General features: G+C 49.4%; 1 protein-coding gene across 1 annotated transcript in view; it reads left to right on the forward strand.

Annotated features, from left to right (window-relative positions):
• The window catches only part of ALK (ALK receptor tyrosine kinase), a 746236-nt gene that overhangs the window by 688278 nt on the left and 36115 nt on the right, over window positions 1-21843 (forward strand). The window contains exons 12-13 of the mRNA XM_055541746.1: window positions 3393-3555; window positions 17465-17615. Coding sequence (XP_055397721.1) covers window positions 3393-3555; window positions 17465-17615 — 314 coding nt within the window. The remainder of the gene's footprint in view (window positions 1-3392; window positions 3556-17464; window positions 17616-21843) is intronic.

Below are 21843 nucleotides of genomic sequence, written 5' to 3' on the forward strand. Positions count from 1 at the left end.
CCATCTTGCTGTGGCATTCTATGGTGTCTATGAGATTCCAGGCAGATGAGCAAAGAGAACCAACAAGATGAAGCTTCAGCAAGGCAAGCCCATACACAGCAGAAGCAGGACAGCTCTTGTTCAATGAGCAATAAACTCAGAAACCCCATACCCCTAAGAAGTGCTGCTCAAGGGACACAGAAATTAATTCCAAACAACCTTGGGCAGATTTATGAGAATCAGAGCCATCGAAGGGAGCAAAGAGGACCTCCATGCCTCAAAGGCTGTGAGCGCAACAGACCTCGGCTGGATGAATCATGGGTCTGACCTGGGATGGCGAATCCTCATTCTGCGGAATCCACTTCAGAAAGAATTCCCACTCTGGACCTTTGCATCTGCAGTCGCTGCAAATGAAAACAGAATTTTGCGTATATAAACCACCTGAGACTAATAATATCTGTCCAATGAGTTGGGAAAATACTGTTCCTTTTATTGAGAAACAGCCTTAGAGTCCCTTCTTTATGGACTGAGGAATGTAAATCTTGGGACTGGGTGTCTCTGCTTTCCTACAGTCAAAAATTGAACAGGAAGTTACACACTTAACTATATTCTCTATGCGTCTCTAATGCATAATGTTCTTCTAATGGTCATCATTTAATACTCACAGCACATCTAAGTACTGGGTATTGTATCTCCACTTGTTCAGCTTAAGAAACTGAGGCTCAGACAGGCTACAGGGTTTACCCCAGTTTTCACACCTCCTCAGGGGTAAAATCCAGTGAGAAAAGTTGGCCCATCTGGATTCAAAGCCCATGCCCCTCTTCCTACCTCATCAGATGCCCAACTTGGCCAGGAAGTAGAAACCCAGACTCTCTGAGAACATTTCAGAACCTTCAGAACAGTGTTAAGCGAGGCTGGCTTTAGAAGAGGTCCTGCTGAAGACAGATGCTCAGGTAGGGTGCCAAGTCCATGCCTTCTTTTAGCTGTCTTTCTCAGCACACTCTCCAGGGGGAAAAAACATATTTATGTCTGAATTCTTTGGTTTCCAGGACCGAATAACTTAATGAACCACCATGCTTCTGCCCCAGATTGACAAGGCTGCCCCCAAACCCAGGCTGCTGCTATAGGCACAAACTGACCTGCAGAATAGACTTAGAGGAGATAGAGACCATGGGGTGGAATGGACTTTTAAACTTCTTTTCTGAGCTTTTCTTTTTCTTCCTGCTCCTACCCTCATCCCCAGTTCACTGAGTTTAAATTCCTAGGTGCTGTTGGCAGGGGGATCCATATTCACAGAAAGCCTGGCCACATTTCCCATTGTCAGGAACAGCATCAGACTTGGGTTGTAGGCAGGAGTCAGCAACATAACTTATTACCTTTTTAGAGTTTTAGATTTTATAATAACCTTTCATACCCCTCATTTCCCTTTAATTCTCATACCAATCTAGCCCCTTTCACAGACAAAAAAGATGATCAAGGTCCCATAATCAACAAGTGATGAGGCTGCTCCCAAGCCCAAATGTTCTTGCTGATTTCAGAGTCCATGACCTTACCACATCTCCCCCTGGCACAGCCCACACGTGTAATTTGAGCACTGGAGAGGGTGAAAAGTCAACTGGCCATGACAGCTCTGCTGAAAAGCTTCCAGTAAAGAGTCAGTCCTTTGAATTAACAGATTACCCTCTTACAATGCAAACAGATGAGAAAATTAACACTCAAGCATTCACACCAAAGATGAATGGACTCATCACCTTCTTGCCCTTGAAACAACCTTCAGAAACCAAACAGAAATCAACATCTTTCTTTGCAGAAAATAAAGCCAAGAAAAGTCCTGAGGGCTCAGTATTGAGTAGCTGTGTGTGCATTGGAACCTCAACTAGAACTTTGCTCTCCTGACCCTGGGCTGGGGCAGCATCACAAAAGCCCACTGCAACCAGCCTGGTTTTTAGATTATCACAACTGCCCCCGTGTAATCTCAATCTGATTGCTGATAATTAGCAACCCAAATTAACCTTTCATTTTTGCATCAAATTAGTTGAAAGTCATCAAAAAGAATTTTATGTTTTAGCGAACAAAGCTGCAGCTACTGCTGCTGTTAAGTCACTTCAGTCATGTCCGACTCTGTACGATCCCATAGATGGCAACCCACTAGGCTCCCCTGTCCCTGGGATTCTCCAGGCAAGAACACTGGAGTGGGTTGCCATGTGCTTCTACAATGCATGAAAGTGAAAAGTGAAAGTGAAGTCGCTCAGTCGTGTCTGACTCTTTGCGACCCCATGGACTGCAGCCTACCAGGCTCCTCCATCCATGGGATTTTCCAGGCAAGAGTACTGGAGTGGGGTGCCATCGCTTTCTCCGAGCGAACAAAGCTATATACACCCAAATTAATTTTTTCATAATTTTCTGTAGGTAGGATTCGACTTCATCTCTTTAAAGGGAAATAATTTCTCCAATCTTATAATGAGATTTTTGTATTTTAAGTAAAAGTAACTTTACCAAGAGCATATTTGGGGGGAAAGTTTTTATAGATCTAAACACACTAGAATTCCCGCCAGGATGAAATCTGACAATTCTCCAAGGTCCAGCCTGACTCAAAGATAAAATGTAAGGAAATGGTCCAGCGGCTGTGGAGGGGTGGAGGTGTGCTGAGTGTTCCGGAGACACCCCCTAAAGGCCACCGAAGAGCATTGGGTGCTCTGGGTGAGGACAAACCTCCAGACAGTGGTGAGGGGCTTGGAAAAGGAGGACATGCGTCAGAGGCACAAGTGATCCATTTCCTACTTTTTACATTAAATAGAGAGCACAGAGCTGTTTCCAATGTGTTTCCAAGCACAACCAATGAAGGGAAGGATGGCATGGAGCTGACTCTGTGCCCAGTTTACTCTTTCGATCTTCTTCAGGCTGAGAGGATCCTGTATGCGGAAGTCAGGTTAGATCCAGTCACGGTAGCACACATTGAGCACCTCTTGTTTGCCTAGCACTGTCCTGGACCTGGTGAGAACCAGGAGAGGACCCAGCCCCCGCTCGTGCCTCTCACCTGAGAGGAGTCTTCTCTCCCTCCTCAGAACTCTCACGGTGCAGAGTTAGCTGGACCCTTCTGTGACTCTTTCCCTTACTGGCCTGTGTTGTTGCATCCCTTTGGGTCTCCTTTTAGTTGCCTGTAAGTCTGTGAAGGCCAGGGTCCTAGTCTGCTTCATGTGTGTGTCTCTACCTCTGGTCCAGGGCCTGGCACACAGCAGATCCTCACAGAAGCTTCCAGTTCAAATGACTGATTAGTGTTGCTTGCCCCAGCCTTGGTGCCGTCTTGGAACAGGGGCTTGGCACCATGGAGCCAACGGCTCAGAGGCGGCGAGGGAGACCCTGGAGAGGGAGGGCCAGGCCGAGCGACTGATTGCCTTTCCTCTCGTGCGCAGTTCACTGGCTGTTCACCACATGTGGGGCCAGTGGGCCCCACGGCCCCACGCAGGCCCAGTGCAACAACGCCTACCGGAACTCCAACCTGAGCGTGCTGGTGGGGAGCGAGGGCCCCCTGAAAGGCATCCAGACTTGGAAGGTGCCAGCCACCGACACCTACAGGTGGGTATGGAGGAGGGGAGGGTCAAGGGCAGACCCGCCCTCCTGAGGAGGACTAGGGTCCTGCCTGTGGGTGCATGCCTGACCCACTGGGGTGCCCAGGCAGGCCAAGGCCAGAGACTCTGGCCCACATTGGAGGTGAGGGCTGGAGACGGGGAGACTGGGGATAATGGAATATGGCAGGAAAGGTAGCTCTGTCCTCTGTCTGCCAGGCGCCCACACCACAGACCATTTGTGGAGACGATATGCATGCATGAGCCAGCTTCAGAGCATTCTCTAGTTTTATTAATAATTATAATTTGAATGGGCAGTTCTTTGACTATTACTTCATGCTGTTCAAATGAGGCAATGAATGTCAAAATGTTTGGGAAACAAAAGTATGATACACATGAAAGATGTTTCTTATCCTTGAGCCTCCTTTCCTGGGCCTTCATTGTTTGCTAGTAAAGCGACTATTCTTGAATTCTCATCCCAGGCCCAACCCCCGCCTTAGAGCATTCCACTAGAGCAAGGCCAGGCTGAGGGAGGCCCAACTCCAGCGGACAGGCAGCTAAGCCAAGCTAATGGCAAGGCTTCTAACCCTGAACGGGCATCGTAATGACAGGAAGGCCAGTTATTTGCATGAACGATGGCATAGTTACGCTTCCTATTTGCGCAGCCCAGCCATGTACAAGGCCCAGATTGCTGGCCCTACTCGCAAAGTAAAAAATTGAAGGTGTTAGTCACTTAATTGTATCTGATTGTTTGACTCCTCTGTCCATGGGATTTCCCAAGCAAGAACATTGGAGTGGGTTCCCATTTCCTTCTCCAGGGGATCTTCTTGACCCAGGGATTGACCTCATGTAGGTCTCCTACATTAGCAGGCAGATTCTTTACCATCTGAGCCACTAGAGAAGCCTCGCAGAGTATGATTGTATAGGTCTGGAGTGGGGCCCAAGAATATGCATTTCATTTTTTTTTCATGCTAAACATTTTTATATTAATGAAGCAAATATGACAACACATTGGCATTTACTGGATGCAGGTTGAGGAGGGAGACCCAAGTGGTATTCACTGTACTCTTGGAATCCATCCACACATTCGTTCATCGAGAATATGAATTTCTAGCAAGTTCTCAGGTGATGCTGATGCCACCCCCAAAAACCACTGGGTTCGTCACACCCCAGACTGTCATCTTCTCACAACTGGATGACAGGGGCAAGGTCAATGCCGCAATCCTCCTTTTACAAAGGAGGAAACTGAAGCTCAGAGTCAGGAGCCTCCTCAAAGCCACGGGGTCCAGAAATTGCCTCCAGGCCCAGACTTCTGAGGCCCAGCCAGTGGAGGCTCCTTGCACAGCACATGGCTGGGCTGCGTAAACAGGAAGCATAATTATGCCATTGTTCATGCAAATGCCCCTCCCCTCCCCTCCCCAGAGGGGAGTGGAAAATGAGCTGCTTCCCTTCCTGCAGCCCCCAACCCCACCCCCATACAGCCTCAGCCCCCAGGGAAGGAAAGGAGCTTCTCAGGTTGCCCTGTTTTCTGTGCAGTCCCACCCCCTGGGACCTCGTGTAAATGTGTTCTGGGGAAACCCTAAGTGCTTTTTAAATGACATTCTGGGCAGGAATGCAATAACAAGGTTTGGCTGCAATGAGATTAGCAGCTCCAGGTCCCACAAATCCCCAGTAAATGGCCAAAGACTTCCGGCTACCCCTGCTCCTACCACACTGAGCAGGCCAGGCCTCCCTTCCTGCCTGGCTGATTTTCCAGAGGTCACCCACTGTCCTAGAGAGAAGAGGATGCATATCTGTTGAGGACCCACTAGGTATTTCTCTTCCTTGTAACAATGAGGTAGATGTCATTATTATTGTTTTTATCTGTATTCCCTTGTTTCCATATGAAGAAACTGGAGTCAGGAAGTTAAGCAACAGATTTAAGGCCACATGTATGTGTGTGCATGCACATGTGCTAAGTCACGTCAGTCGTGTCTGACTGTTTTTAAGAGTCGAACTGTAGCCCACCAGCTCCTCTGTCCATGAGATTCTCCTGGCAAGAATACTGGAGTGGATTGTCATTTCCTCCTCCAAGGGATCTTCCTGACCCAGAGATCTCACCCTCATCTCTTACATCTCCTGCATTGGCAAGTGGGTTCTTTACAACTGGTGCCACCTGGGAAGCCCCCCTACTGCTGCTGCTTAGTGCTGCTAAGTCGCTTCAGTCGTGTCCGACTCTGTGCGACCTCATAGACGGAAGCCCACCAGGCTCCCCTGTCCCTGGGATTCTCCAGGCAAGAACACTGGAGTGGGTTGCCATTTCCTTCTCCAATGCATAAAAGTGAAAAGTGAAAGGGAAGTCGCTCAGTCGTATCCGACTCTTAGCGACCCCATGGACTGCAGCCTACCAGGCTCCTCCATCCATGGGATTTTCCAGGCAAGAGTACTGGAGTGGGGTGCCATCGCCTTCTCCGGAAAGCCTCCCTAAGACCCCCATAAAAAGGCCCCCTCAGTGACAAAGATGGAATTTGAACCAAGGACCCTCAGGCTCAAAGTCTTTGTGTTCCCTACATTAAAACTCACATCTGGAGTCTGAGACACAAGAAACAGTAAATGGGGGCAGGGGGATCCATAGGACCCACGCAGCGCCCACCTCCCGGAAGCCTCCAGAAATGAGAGCCTGGGAGGGGAGGCCCCACTGCCTGAAGGGAGACTGGTCAGCCCAGCACTTGATGTAAATCCCCACATATGAAAAGCAACATGAGGAAGGCGGCAGAGGACTGGCAAGGCAGACAGAGACCTCAACAGTTACCTCCAGCAAGACCTGCTGGCTCATCCTTGCCCAGGGCGACTCCCAAGTTAGACTGGCTCCAAGTCCCCTGAGACTTACAGAGGTCCTCTAAGGCTGTGTTTCCCCTGAGACAGGGTGAATCAGACCCACTTCCAAACTTGGGCAGGTCACTGAATCCCTTGAGACTCTGTTTTCCCATCTGTTAAAGGTGAGGGTTGGGAGTTGCTGACACCTGTCCAGCTGGTTGCAAAGATCATGTACAAGTATGTCACACGTGTCCTGTGCACGATAGGTGCTGCCCAGCCCAACATCTGCAAGAAATCTGCTGGAGTAACCATGGTGTCAGGCAGTGGCCAGACAGCATTTCCAGAATAATAGTAGTTTCCAACTTCTGTGCTTCTGAGGACTTTTTTCTGGTTTTTTGAAAGATTATGCCTGCCAAACTACACTTATTAAATAATAATTAATTCATTTCCCCATTTTTTAGTAATCACAGCCATATCTAAGTCTAGCCAGGTTTCTGATCTACATGAATTGCCACAATATCACCACCCTGTGTTGCTATAAGCCCAGCCCAAATGGGAGAACTGTTTCCATTTCTCTCTTTGGAATGTTGAGACTAGCTAGCTCGAAGCCCCTAGCACTGCCTACTGCACACTCATCAGAAGCACACACAGGAGCTGTTTTTCTGTTGAAGTGAGACACTGAAATGCTCACATTGCTAAAGGGGACTTTTTTGAACTGACCTGAGAAACACCATATCAAAATGAAAGAATCAAAACCCCAAAATGTTTGGTTTGGGTTTTGCTGTTGATTCCTTGTTTTTTAACCCAACAAAGGCTGTTACAGATATTCTTGACCCTCATCTAATCCTTGACCTTAGATGAGGCTCGAAACTTGGACAATAATGTCTGTTAGTCACATAAAGTCGCATCAAAGAAGCAGACCATTTAATGACGTGCTATAAATCATTACAGCACATCAAAGTGCCATGCGCGCATGCATGCTTAGTCACTTCAGTCGTGTCTGACTCTTTGCAACCCATGGACTATAGTCCACCAGGCTCCTCTGTCCATGGAATTTTCCAGGCAAGAATACTGGAGTGGTTTGCCATTTCCTCCTCCAGGGGATCTTCACAACCCAGGGACTGAACTTGCGTCTCCTGCATTGGCAGGTAGATTCTTTACCCACTGAGCCACCTGGGAGGCCACAAAGTGGTATAGACTACATCAAAATGTCCCCCAGTCAGAATATCCAGGTTGAGGGGTCAGGTGCCTTTTTTCTGGAAGATATTTTCTCCATAGTAACTAGTACTAATCCTTATTTAGTAAGTACAATTCATCTGGTGAAACAAACAGGACACACAGAAGACAGATGTGATCAAAGGTCCTTGAGAACAGAAAGGTTGGGAGCATTCCTTAGGGAGTCCATCTATTCCTGGAAGAGTGCGGCACTCAGCTAGTGCTGTCTGACTGCAGCCTGAGACCTGGCACTATTATTGCTCCAGTCAAGGTCTCTACCTATTGATCAGAGAGGTTAAGGAAAAGAAACTACTACTTCCCAAGCACCTACTGTCTGCCAAGGCGGGGCATCATTGTCTGAGGCTTCCTCAGGGATGTGTACAGGTGAAAGCACCCCCACTCTTTGTTTTTAATTAATTTGCATTGGAGTATAGTTATTTACAATGTTGGTTAGTTTCTACTGTATAGCACAGTGAATCAATTATACATTTATCTGCTCTTTTTTAGATCCTTTTCCCATATAGGTCATTACAGAGTATTGGGTAGAGCTCCCTGTGCTGTATAGTAGGTTCTTGTGTATGTGTGTTAGTCGCTCAGTCGCATCCAACCATTTACAACCCCGTGGACTGCAGCCCACCAGGATCCTCTATCCATGGAATTCTCCAGGCAAGAATACTGGAGTGGGTAGCCATTTCCTCCTCCAGGCGATCTTCCCAACCCAGGGATCAAACCCAAGTCTCCTGCACTGCAGGCGGATTCTTACCATCTAAGCCACCAGGGAAGCCCAGGTTCTTATTAGTTACCTATTTTATATCGTACTAAAAGCCCACACACACACACAAATGCACACTTGTGTGTGCATGCGCACACACACACACATTGCTGTACTGTCCTGAGCTTCCCTTTCCCCTAGATTTTCTACTTTCTCTGTCAAAACAGGAGAGGGGTCCACACCTGCTCTCCTCCTGCTTTGCAAATCTCAGAGAACCATACTAAGCACCTATTAGGACACTGTGCCTGACACCTAAGTATATAGAGGGTACAAGATGCAGTCTCTGCCTCCAAAGGAGCCCCAGCCAATGGTGGATGTAGGAACAAAGCATTTCGGTGTGATGTACAAATGCCACACCAGAGGTTTACACACCGCCCTGCATCAGAGGCCAGGGGAAGGGCCTGAGTTCATGGGTAGCTTCCACGAGGAGACAGAAGCCTGAGTTTCAGTCTTGAAGGTGACAGAGTTGTCTATGAACAAGAGGGGAGGGCCTTCCTGGTGGAAAGAGCTCCTGGGGGAGCCAGGGCCTGCAGGAGCTGAGGCAAGACCTGGCCCTGAGACTGGAGCCTCACCTCCCAAACGCATCTTGCTCCTTCTGGTGATGGTGTGATGAGGAGAGAAACAAGCAGGGAGGCAGGAGAGCAGAGGGAAGGCTGTTGAGGTCATCTAGGCAAGAGTCAAGTGGAGCTAGACCAGGGCAGGGGAAACATGGCGAGAGGGGTTGATACGTTTGGGAGGCAGAGTCAGCATGACTGGAGGACTGAGTGGATGGGGGATAGGGGAGCAGACGATACCAGGAGGACAGTGAATCAGGGGCTGAAGAAGCCAGGACAGTGAGTGACACCTCCTGTCCCAAGGAGCCTGAATGGGAAGGACAGGCAAGGATAACAGGGAGGGGGCACCTTCCCTGGTAGCTCAGACGGTAAAGCATCTGCCTACAATGCAGGAGACCCGGGTTCAATACCTGGGTCGGGAAGATCCCCTGGAGAAGGAAATGGCAACCCACTCCAGTATTCTTGCCTGGAAAATCCCATGGACCGAGGAGCATGATAGGCTACAGTCCATGGGGTTGCAAATAGTCGGACACAACTGAGCAACTTCACTTTTCCAGTTTGGTTCTGAGTGCCTGTGGGGGTGGGTGACCAAGGTGGGTCAGAGCGTGAGCATGGACTGTGGGTTGTGCTGGGGCAAGAGTCTCAGCCTCACTGTGAAATGGAGGCACGTGCCCAGCTCTGAGGTATTTAGTAGGATTCCATGTGTGACACACCCGTGCTGGGGCAGCCACACGCCAGAGGTGTCGGCTAGCCGGCCTCTGGCTCTTCCTGACTTTTTCCCGTCTTCATCTTTCTCTCCCTTCCCCCAGCCCACCTGCCTGTCTTCCTTCCTTACTACTTCTCCAGGGTTCCACATCCTTCCCAGCCCTCCTCCTCCCCCAGCTTCACACACACACACACACACACACACACACACACACACACACACACACGTATATGCATGCACACACAGATTGTCCATAAAATCATTTGTCTCATTTGTCAAGCAAGGCCCACAGCTCCTGACAGCAGCTCTCACACGGTTCACTTGTTTCTCAGACATAGCGTGCAGGAGGTCCCAGATTGCAGCTGCAGCCAGCCAAGCCCGCCCACAGACTTGGCCGCAGCTGTTCTTGATGGCCTCTGTCCCTGACACTCATTTCCTCACCTGGCTCCAGAGACCAGCAAGTGCAGCTGGATCACACCATCATTCAGATCCACCCGCAGCCATGAAGCACCTACTGCGTGCTCGGCTCTGAGCCAGGGAAAGGGTGGGGGTGGTGTCCATTTGTCTGTCTGGAGCCACAGTCCTCGTAGAGAGGACTGAGCCTCTGGTCTTTACAAAGACTGCAGAGCAGAAAAGTTCAATAACAGTTCACAATGCCAGGACAGTTCTAGACAAGCGTAGAGGAGAGTTGCAGGCATAACTCCTTGCCAGGGTAATTGTGCAGATAGCCATCGCCCTAGGGAGCATAGAGCAGGGCAAGTCAGAGTGTGGGCCTGGGGGGTGCGTGGAGCGAAGATCCATGAGCCACTGGCAGAATGAAGCTTGGGTTCTACCTCCGATACAGTGTGTGACCTTGGAAGTGTGCCTTCCCTCTGCTTTAGGGCCTCATCTGCAAAGGAGGGGTGAGAGGGAGAGGTCACTGAGGTCTCTTCTAGCTCTTGTACTCCTGGGTCAGGAAGGCGGTAAGGAACACAAATGGACAATGGGTCTTGTTCATTGGTGCAAAACTGGAATGGAACAGGGACAGCCTCTACTGCTGACCTGGGTGTCACCTGATGGCTCGCAGGACCCATCTGGGTCATCCGACTATACAGATGAACAGAGACCTCGTGCTGCCAAAGCCCTGCGCACATCCAGTGTCTCCGAACACACCCAGCATCTCCGCGCACTCACAGCACCCCAGAGGCTGGATGGATACACAGGGTGGACCTTACTGTTCTGATTTTCCAGAGGAGGAAACCAAGCCTCAGAAGACAGAGGGACCCGAAGTCCAGCTAGGTATTAAAGGCAGAGCCCAGATAGGGTGTAGGAGAGAAATGAGGTGTCCCTGCTTCTCCAAGTGGGGTCCCCTCGCTCCCTCCCCTCCACCGTCCCTGGCAACCCCGTGCTGCACACCAGCTGCGCTCTCCTTTCAGGCTCCGGCAGGCAGCAGTTTGATTTGCTGCTAATTCTTTATTTAAAAAAGATTCACAACTCAATTACATCAGGTAACAATAGCTCACAGTCAATAATACAAAACGCAAACCCAATAAACATTCATTCTGACCAGGGGACATGGATTTAGATGAAGAAAAACAAAAAAATTACAGCATCAGCTCGTTGAGAACAGTATCCTGTAATTTCCAGTAAATTGGAATCACGGCGAGTCGTTTTCCCCACTTGAGTGGCAGGTATATTAATTTGTTGGCATTTGTCAACCATCAAAATAAGCTGTTTACAAGGGATGGGAAGAAAGCTTCAGAGAGTCAGGCTGGGGTTATTATTCTGGCAGGAGATTGTGTAACGTGATTCATATGATTCAGGGGTCTTCAGAAGCGCCAGGGCTGGCCTGTACTCCCTGTGGAGGTAGGTCCAGGGTGAAACTGAACACCCTTGACCCTGGTCCCTTGGCCACACTCTACTCCACCTACTGCTCTGCTCTCTAGAATCCAGGGCCTCATCCAGTCACCCCCTTCTGCCTCCTGGAAGTCACTCCAAGAGAGGAGTGGACAGGCTCACCAGGGGTACATTAGAACAGTTACCATTTGTTACTCACTAGTTACTCTCCAGGGGCTGAACTAGGCCCCTTAGCATGTGTGCATGCTAAGTTGCTTCAGTCGTGTCCAACTCTTTGCGCCCCTATGGATGGTAGCTTGCCAGGCTCCTCTGCCCATGGGATTCTCCAGGCAAGAATACTGGAATGGGTTGCCATGCCCTATTCCAGGGCATCTTCCCAACCCCAGGGATTGAACCAACATCTGCTGTGGCTCCTGTATTGCAGGCAGATTCTTTACCGCTGAGCTACCAGGGAAGCCCCAGGCCCCTTATAAGGGGCATTATCTCATGGAACTCTCACAACAACCTTTCAAGGTAAGTATTATTATCCTCCTCATATAGATGAGGAAACTGGAGCTCAGAGAGGGTACATAACCTGCTCAAGGTCACAAAGCTGGTGAGTAACAGGGCCAGAACCAGAAGAGGGAAGCAAGGTGCCTTGAACACAAAAGTCCAGGAGGCTCTGGCTCTCAGGGTGGCCCAAGTGTAAGACTGGCACCTGAATGGGGGACGTCTCACCCAGATCCTTAGTGCTGGATGTCTCCCCCAGCTCCTGGGTAAGGGATGTCTCACTCAGCACTTGGGTGGGGGATGTCCCACCCAGCTCCTGGCCATGAGGGACAGAGCTGGATCTAGATCCAGAGTTCCAAAGAACAGCAAGGAGAGACAAGAAGTCCTTCTTCAATGGACAGTGCATAAAACTAGAAGAAAACAGCAGAAGGGGAAAGACTAGAGATTTCTTTAGGAAAGTTGGAAATACCAAGGGAACATTTCATCCAAAGATGGACACAATAAAGGACAGAAATGGTAGAGATCTAGTAGATGCCAAAGAGATCAAGAAGAGATGGAAAGAATAACTGTACAAAATAACATGGAATAACCGTCCAAAAAAGATCTTAATGATCTGGATTAGTATGATGTTGTGGTCAGTCACCCAGAGCCAGAAATTCTGGAGAGTGAAGTCAAGTGGACTTTAGGAAGCACTGCTGTTAATAAAGCTAGTGGATGCAATGGGATTCCAGTAGAGCTATTCAAAACCCTAAAGGATGATGCCATCAAGGTGTTACATTCAATATGTCAGCAAATCTGGAAGACCCAGGAGTGGCCACAGGACTGGAAAAGGTCACTCTTCATCCCAATTCCCTAGAAGGGCAGTACTAAAGAATGTTCTAACCATCGGACAATTGCCTTCATCTCCCATGCTAATAACGTCATGCTTAAAATCTTGCATGCTAAGGCTTCAGCATTATGCAAACCGAGAACTTTCAGATCTCCAAGCTGGGTTTTGAAAAGGAAGAGGAACCAGAGATCAAATTGCCAACATTCACTGGATCATAGAGAAAGCTAGGGAATTCCAAAAAAAATATCTACCCCTATTTCATCAACTATGCTAAAGCTTTTGACTGTGTGAATCATAACAAACTGTGGAAAGTTCTTAAAGAAATGGGAATACCAGACCATCTTACCTGTCTCCTGAGAAACTTGTATGCAGGTCAAGAAGCAACAGTTAGAGCCCTGTATGGAACAACTGATTGGTTCAAGATTGAGAAAGGAGTATGACAGGGCTGTCTGCTGTCACCCTGTTTGTTTAACCTATATGCTGAGCACATCATGAGAAATGCCAGGCTGGATGAGTTACAAGCTGGAATCAAGATAGGTGGGAAAAACATCAACAACTTCAGATATGCAGATGATACCACTCTAATGGCAGAAAGCAAAGAGGAACTAAAGAGACTCTTGATGAGGGTGAAGGAGGAGAGTGAAAGAGTTGACTTAAGACTACATATTTAAAAAAGTAAGATCATGGCATCCGGTCCCATTACTTCATGGCAAATAGAAGGGGAGAAGGTAGAAGTAATGACATATTTCCTCTTCTTGGGCTCTAAAATCACTGTGGATGGTGACTGCAGCCATGAAATCAGAAGACAACTGTTTCTTGGCAGGAAAGCTATGACAAACCTAGACAGCATGTTGAAAAGCAGAGACATTACTCTGCCAACAAAGGTCCTTATAGTTGAGGCTATGGTCTTCCCAGGGGTCACATATGGTTGTGAGAGTTGGACCATCAAGAAGGCTGCTGCTGCTGCTGCTGCTAAGTCACTTCAGTCATGTCTGACTCTGTGCAACCCTATGGACAGCAGCCCACCAGGCTCCTCTGTCCACAGGATTCTCTAGGCAAGAATACTGAAGTGGGTTGCTATTTCCTTCTCCCTCAAGAAGGCTGAGCATTGAAGAATTGATGCTTTTGAACTGTGGTGTTGGAGAAGACTCTTGAGAGTCCCTTGGATTGCAAGGAGATCAAACCAGTCAATCCTAAAGAAAATCAGTCCTGAATATTCACTGGAAGGACTGATGCTGAAGCTGAAGCTCCAATACTTTGGCCACCTGATGCAAAGAGCTGACTCATTAGAAAAGACCCTGATCCTGGGAAAAATTGAAGGCAGGAGAAGCGGTCGACAGAGGATGAGATGGTAGGATGGCATCACCGACTCAATGGACATGAGTTTGAGCAAAACTCCAGGAGATGGTGATGGACAGGGAAGGCTGGCTTGCAGCAGTCCATGGAGTCACAGAGATGGACACGACTGGGCGACTGAACAACAGCAACAACTGTCTGCACCAGCCTGTGCTTTTTTCACTGTGGTACAGCCACCTGGAAGAGATGGGCCTTGTAATAGCTAGAAGCTTCCAAGGAAGTGAAGCTCAGTGGTAGAATTTCGGGCCTCACCAGACTGACCAGAGAGGCACTATGGCCCCTACAAGTGGTCCAAGCAGGTAGCTGCCACTTCCCCATGCCTAGATGTTAGTCCAGGTAGAAGTGTGGGGCTGAGGCCATCGCACAGGAAAGCAAAGTCCAGCTGCTGACACCTGGGTGCCAAGCTCCCCGATGTCCCCAGCCCAGAGTCCTTGCACTTGGCAGCAGTTTGCCGTCTTTTCAAATCCACTACTTACCCTCATGAGGGCAGGGGTCCTTCTCCTCGTTTTTTCCTTGGCTAGGGGAAGCTGAGGCTCCGATAGTTTAACCAAGTTGTCCCAAGTCACACAGCCAACAGAGTGCCCAGATATGACTCAGAACTCAGGGCTTTTTCCATCTACTTCTCTGCTGAGAACTAGGTCAATACCCAGATGGGGCTGGAGTTCAGACTTGGTTGGGGGTAGGAGAAATAGGAAAGAAGGCTTGAAGGGTGGGAAGTGTCAGGAACAAACAACATCTAAAATATAATGCTTTGGCTAAATTTAAACATGTGAGAGAGTTCAGAATGATTCATAATACATGCAGATTGATGCAAATGACTATGCAAATGAAGCAGAGGCAAGAGAAGGGTACAGCTCACCTCTCAACCATAGCAGGAGTGGGCAGGGCAAGGACTCCCTCTTGGGCAGCAGTCTTCCAAGCAAACCTCACCTTCAAAATGACTTTCTAAGGCAACGTGCCAAGGCCCCGGGGCCCTGGACAGATGTGGCCAGTACACGTCCACGTCACTATCTCCACACTCGACCGGGTCTCTGCAACTCCCACCACACCCAACCCCCAGCCCAAGTCTGCCTTCTCTGAGTTAAATGATTCTGCTGCTTTCCTTTCACCAATGAGCCTTCCTTTTTCCTCAGCCTTTTAAGCGTCCTCATCACCTCTCTGTTTCTAATGGGTTGGGACCGAGGGTTTGGCAGAAAATTTGAGTGAGTCAGGATGGGCCAGTCGCTTCTCAGACCATATAACCCGCAGCAGCATGCTGGAGGGCAGATAGCCTCCAGGAGGGGAAGTGTGGAGCTTTGGACCAGGGTTTGCATGGTCCAATGAATCCCTCTGTTCCTTGGTTTCCTCATCTGTCCAATGAGATCGCTAACAGCTCCTGTGTATGGCTATTGGCTGTTGGATTCGGGGGTTGAGGGGGATGCCATATGCATTCACGCCTAGCACATGGTCAGGAATCGGCCCTACTTCCCTCTGCAGACCTCCCAGCCCCCTCTTCCCTACCCCAGCCCCCTGACTTTTCTCCCTCTTCATTTCTGCTCACACAAGCCTGACTGCTACCCTCCACCTCTTTCTGCTTGCCTGAGAGCCCTACCCATCCTTCATCTACATCACAAAGCAGACCTCAAATGCACACCCCGCACCCCCCAAAAGCAGCCAGGGCCCCCAGCACTGCTGCTGCCATGCCCATCACAGTCGTCTGCCCCTCCTGGGCCCCGGGCACCTGACAGCCCTGATATGCTCAGAGAGCTGCCGCTTTCTCGGGACTTTCACCCCATTATCTCCTCCTGACATTGACCCTCCCCATGCCCCTGTACATTTGGAGAGGAATAAATGGTTCTTCCTTGACAAGGGAAGAATCTGGGACCCTGAGAGGACACACATGGTCCACTCTGGGCATGGAAGCCCAGAGCCCTTTGGTGCTTCCACTTTGCCTCCCTGGTCCCAGCACTCCCACAGGGAGATTTCTCTGGTCATAACTCTATCTCCCCAGTTTCTTTGTAAGCCCCTAGAGGGCCTGGAGCCCGTCTCCCATCTCCTTTTAGGCACACACCCTACACCAATGTGCAACGAGCTCGCAGGGGAGCTGGCCCTGGAGACAGAATGATGGGCTCAACTCTCCTTCACTCTCTATGGAGATCTTGGTTTCTCAACTGCCACGTCAGCCATCAGCTGGCCCTCCAGGCTTGTCTCTGCAGAACAGGCCTGAGTTCTGCCTTAGGACAGCCCCCAGGAGCCCCCTCCCATGCTGGGAACACAAGACATTTCCTAGAATTAAAGGTGGAGAAGCCGCCACGTGTGCATGTGAACAAAATCACCTTGCAGCTCTCCCTCGAAGCTTTTCATAAAAGACCTTGGATCTGAATATGCAGGGACTCAGAAGCCCCCAGACCCCTCTCCCTGGCAGCCAGTCTCTGGGGAGGTACGTGTAGTGGGCACAGGAACTGTCTCCATGGCACACTGCTCTTCTCATACAGTTCACCAATTGCATTCTTTGTCCCCCATCCTTGCTTGACTTCATCTCAACAGCCTCAGAGGCAGCAGGAATACCCCTGCATCCCCACACTCTGGTTTTATTTTCATCACGACTGGTTGTTTGTTTTCTGCACACACATGGCTCAGAAGGAGTTACTGGCGAGATGGGAATAAACAGTCTGTGCTCGTAAACACCACTCTCCTCAGTCATTCCATGTGGGACTCCTTGTGTCTAGAGCCTGTGGGGAGACTTTAAAACTTTGTACCAAGTCAATTACTGCTACTCCCATCAGTAAGAATAATAACAAATACTCAGTGAGTGCTTCTTATGTGCCAGCCACAATTCTGAGACGTGACCTCATTGCTTTACCCTTCACCACACACACGGGCTAGAAGGTAGGTTTTTCTCATCCCCATTTTATAGATGAGGAGCAGGAATGTTCAGGAACACTTTATAGATGAAGAACAGGAAAGCTGCTTGTCTAAGGTGGACCACATGAGTCCTTTTATCTTGGACAGGGAGAGAAATCCATAATAGGAAACCCCAGGTATCTGGGACACCGTCACCGCAACACCCCACCTTAATGCAGACTCTCCCTGTCTTCTCTTCTCTGTCTCCCTCTTCCTCCTCCCTCTCCTTCTCTTGTACCCCTTACTAGTTCTTTATCCTCCTAGCTCTGTGAATTAGGTGATTTCCTGTCCCTCTCTGAACTTGACAGCCCTCTCCTGACAGTAGACAGAGGACCCTCCTTGCTGACCTCGTGGGCTGATGCAGGGGCCAGCCCTCCAGCGCAAGGGCAGTGTGCTTGGCCTGCTGGGAGCTGTGGGGTGGGCAGGAAGGGAGTCGGTCCTCACACCCCATGCCAGGAGCCCATGCACTCTGTCCTGTTGCAGCATCTCCGGCTATGGGGCGGCTGGTGGGAAAGGTGGGAAGAACACCATGATGCGGTCCCACGGCGTGTCTGTGCTGGGCATCTTCAACCTGGAGAAGGACGACACGCTATACATCCTGGTCGGGCAGCAAGGGGAAGACGCCTGCCCCAGTGTAAGTACCCAGAGCGGGAGTTTCTCCTTCACCTTCCCCAGGACCCAGGCAGGTCCCTCAGGGACACCAACACCAGACACACCCCATCAGGGAGCTCTCATTCAAAAACGGCAGGACTCACCCCTTGTTCTGCCTGCAAATGCTCCTCCCTTTCCAGTGCCTGAGAAAGTGGGTGGTGTGGCTTTGGGCGCTGCACATCCATATGGGGATGGAGGCTGAGGCATGGGTTTCATGAGCAGTCCTTAAAACTGAAGTCCTGAGTTCTGCTGAAATGGGCAAATGGTTGTTTCTCTCAGCACAAGTGTGAGTCAAAGCCCCCTTTCTAAGCTTTCTTGCAAGGGCATAGTTTTTTTTAGCCGTATCATTATAAACAGGAAAATGCCAGACCAAACATGTCTTATTCAGCTCGAAATCACAGACTCATAGCCAATATATGTATATAAAACCACAGAAAAAGTTCTGAAGGACACAGACAATGGTGATTGCTTCTGGAGCGGGGACTGGAGTTGAGGATACTTTGTCCATAATGTCTGATATTGTTAGAAAAAGAATGCATTCACATATTATTTGTGTGATTAATTTTTTTAAGTTTTTTTAAGCATAGAATCAGAGCTGGAATGTCATGTAATCCACTTCCCCCAACCCCATTTCACAGATGAGAAAGTGGAGACCACGGAGGTGAAAGGACTTGTCCAGAGTCACTCATAATGCTCACAGAGACTCTGCCTCCTGTTTCTGATGCCCCAAATGTGCTGGGGTTTCAGTTTTTACCCTCTTTCTCCCTTTTCCTCTTATAGCACACCACCCAACAAGCTAGACTGTCATCCTCTCCAGCCCGAAACAGCCCTTCCTTCGTTCCTGATCCCACTGGGGTATCCACACTGAGCGCTCCAAGGGCAGCACTTAAGAAAGCCAGTAGTGATCTAAGGTGACCAGCAGGGGGAGACAGTGAGGACTAACAAAGCTGCAGCCATGCCTCTGGCCCGTGCTGGGGGCGGCAAGACCCAGCAGCGCTGGCTATTCCACATGGGAACTTAGCAATCCACAGGGCGAGTTTTCACACTGGGCAGGCCACACCCTCATCTGATGGTGAACTTCTGCACCGGGTGAGGCCGGGGCAGGGATCCAGCTTCTGGGACCCAGGACACAGGGCTCCTTCTCCAGAAATTTATTCAAGAGCAGATTTGGAAGACAGAAGTGGTAACAAAGGTGAGGAGTTCAATTCCACAGAATAACCTAAGGACTCCTAAGAATCAGGTCTCAGGCTGAGAGCCAGGGGTAAAGTATGGGGTCCCACCCTCAACCCCACACGAAGCAGCAGGAGTAAGCTTCACAGGTGCAGCCTCGTGCCTGAGAAACGCGTGGACCCTTTTATTTAGCAGCTATAATCAAGACTTTCCAACCTGATATAATATATTAAGTCATTAAATTACAAGCTGCTGTAATTTTCACAGGAATTTATTGAGTGCTAATGTAATTCTTTCATCTAAGCAAAAAGATTGCATTCACTTCTGCAAGGGACTTTTACTTGATTGGATCGTAATCAGTTACGTCTTTTCACAAGACTTCGTCCTTCTTTTTTAATTCAGTTGTTATCTACTTGTTCCTCTGGATTGCTGCATTTTATCATTTTATTAATCAATCTGAAAGTGTTAGTCACTCAGTCGCATCTGACTCTTTGCGACCCCATGGTCTGTCATGGAATTCTCCAGGCAAGAATACTGGAGAGGTTTGCCATTCCCTTCTCCAGGGGACCTTCCTGATCCAGGGATCGAACCCAGGTCTCCTGCATCACAGGCAGATTCTTCACTGTCTGAGCCACGAGGGAAGCCCCATTAATCAATCTACTTGCTCTTAGACTTTGAGGATGTGCAGGGCAAGTTTCAGAGAAGCCAGGGACAGAGGACAGCCCCCTCTTCTGATCGGGTTGGGCATAGCATGGGCTTGGGGAAAGGAATTAGTCTTCCCAGTAGCTCCAGACCTCCACTCCCCTCAGGGGCCCATTTAAGTAAGGGAGAAACCCTTTTACAAGCACCACCTCAATCTGTGGTCCTCCCTAGGCTGAAAAATGGTGTGTAGAGAGGATCTTCTAAAGAACGAAGTGGACCCTAAGAATTAAACTTAAGGCTTTGGCAATTCTGCTGGTGCTGCATGGAGTGGCTCTTCCTGTGTGCCTGGCCAACCAGAGCCTGGAATGGGCTCCAGCTTCTGGAACCCTGCCTCCCATCCCTCACACACATTCCTCAGTCCCAATCCTGTGCACTGTAGGTTGTTGAGCAGCATCCCTGGCCTCTACACCCTGTTGAGCAGCATCCCTGGCCAGTATCATCCATCAGAAATTACAATCAAAAATGCCCCCAGACATTTCCAAACATCTCCAGGACAGCAAAACCATCGGTCTAAAAGTCAGTCCCCACCACTCCCATCACTCCCAAGGCAAATATTGTGAGGGGTCAGCCCACACTCACCCAGCTCCCAAGTCTTTCAAATGTATTCAGGACCTCGCGGAAGTCAGAAAAAGAAAGCAAATCATGGAAAAGTGATCTCTTCCAAATGCTGCTGTGGGCCCAGCAAGCTGCAGACTGAGACTCAAATCAAGGGGTCACCTCACCCAGGGCAGTGAGGCATGGCCATGAGTCTGGGCTCTAGGAAACCAAAAGGCTGTCCTTCGGCCCAGTTGCTTCCTCCGGCGATCTCCAGCCATCTGCAGGTTCTGCTCAGAAGAAGAGGGCCTCCCCAAGGGGTGGGGGCCCCCACTGCTGCCTGATGGAGGATAGGAGGAAAAGGAGCAAGGCGGAGGAACAGACCTTCTTAGCACCCTGGACAGCTCCCCAATTTACAGAGGAGGCAGATCCAGCAGATGGGCCAGCAAATCTCCAGTCAGGAAGCTAGACTGGACCCTGAACTCTGCTCTGCTCTGCCCAGATGGCAGCACACATTTCCATCCCCTGTCCCTGGCTCTGCCCACAGGGAATGCCCCCAGCATCTCAGGGCCTCCCCCTGGTGGCAGTTGGCAGGGTTTCCTTCCAGCAGACTCCATGCCACTCTGCCCCCACCCCAGCCCTGACCAGCACTGCACATACATAGGAGAAATGTCAGCTGTCTACAATAGCAATTCACAGCCTTCCAAGCACACTAAATCCACTCTAGAAAATATCAAATTATTTCCATCATTAAATCCAAAATGCCATAAAACAAATTGCATCTCAGCTGTTTATCTGGAAATTTCTCTAGTACTCATTCCCGGCACCCCTGAGTGCTTTAGCATAAGGAGTGGCTCGAGATGAATTGCCATGTCCACTGGCTGGTTACCCAGCCACATTTGATGAAAATTTGATGTTTTATTGGCCTTTTTTCTATTAAGTGAAAGAAAATTCGTTTTCCTCTGAAGTCAGACCAATGTGCGGTGAGTTCATCTCAGCTGATGTGACCTACAAGCATAGTAGCTCTTCTTGAAACCCCACCCTCTTTGTTCAGGGATTCCAGGATTCTGGGTCACAGGCATTTCCAGCATGTCCCCAGAGACTCCCAGATGCCTAGGTCTGCATCAGGTGGAATAAAATCCAAGTTTGGCTACCCACTGTTTTTTTTTTTTTTTTTTCTCTTTACATTATGCTTCAAACTGCAACTTCTCAAAAAACCTCAATGGCTTCTCGCTGCTTAGAGAATGAAGTCCAGCTCCTTCTCTGTATTTGAGGCTTCTGGCCATGATCTGACTGTTTGGTTTAGTCTCCTCTACCCACTCCCATTTGGACTCCCTCCAGCCCTGTCTTACCTCATGGGGCCTTTGTCATCCCCTCTTCAGAATCCACAGGGTCCTAACAAGTCGTCCTGGACCACCTCTCTGTCCTAAGATGGATTTTTCTGAGCTGAAGAAACTCCTTACACGTTTCCCCCAAATACCCCCACTTAGCGCCTTCCCTCTGAGTTCCTGCTGATCTCCTCCCCTGCAATGTCATAACTTTCTCCCATTCTGAGTGTTTAAAAAGCTCTACATCCTGCAAGGCCCAACTGAATGCCACCTCCCCTAGGCAGTCTTCCATGCTCAGCAGTCCAGCAACAAAGCCTCACTCTCCCTCCTCAACTTCCCGTGCATTTTCTGTCTAAGAGGTCCCTGTGGTCCTTCTCCAATATTTCCCAGAGTGACAGTTATCCGTGTGTATTTTTTGTCTCCTCAACTCAACCATAAGCTATCTGAGAGATGGTCAGATCCTATGTTTTAGCATAG

Source organism: Bubalus kerabau, chromosome 11, assembly GCF_029407905.1.
Source record: "Bubalus kerabau isolate K-KA32 ecotype Philippines breed swamp buffalo chromosome 11, PCC_UOA_SB_1v2, whole genome shotgun sequence".
NCBI lineage: Eukaryota > Metazoa > Chordata > Mammalia > Artiodactyla > Bovidae > Bubalus > Bubalus kerabau.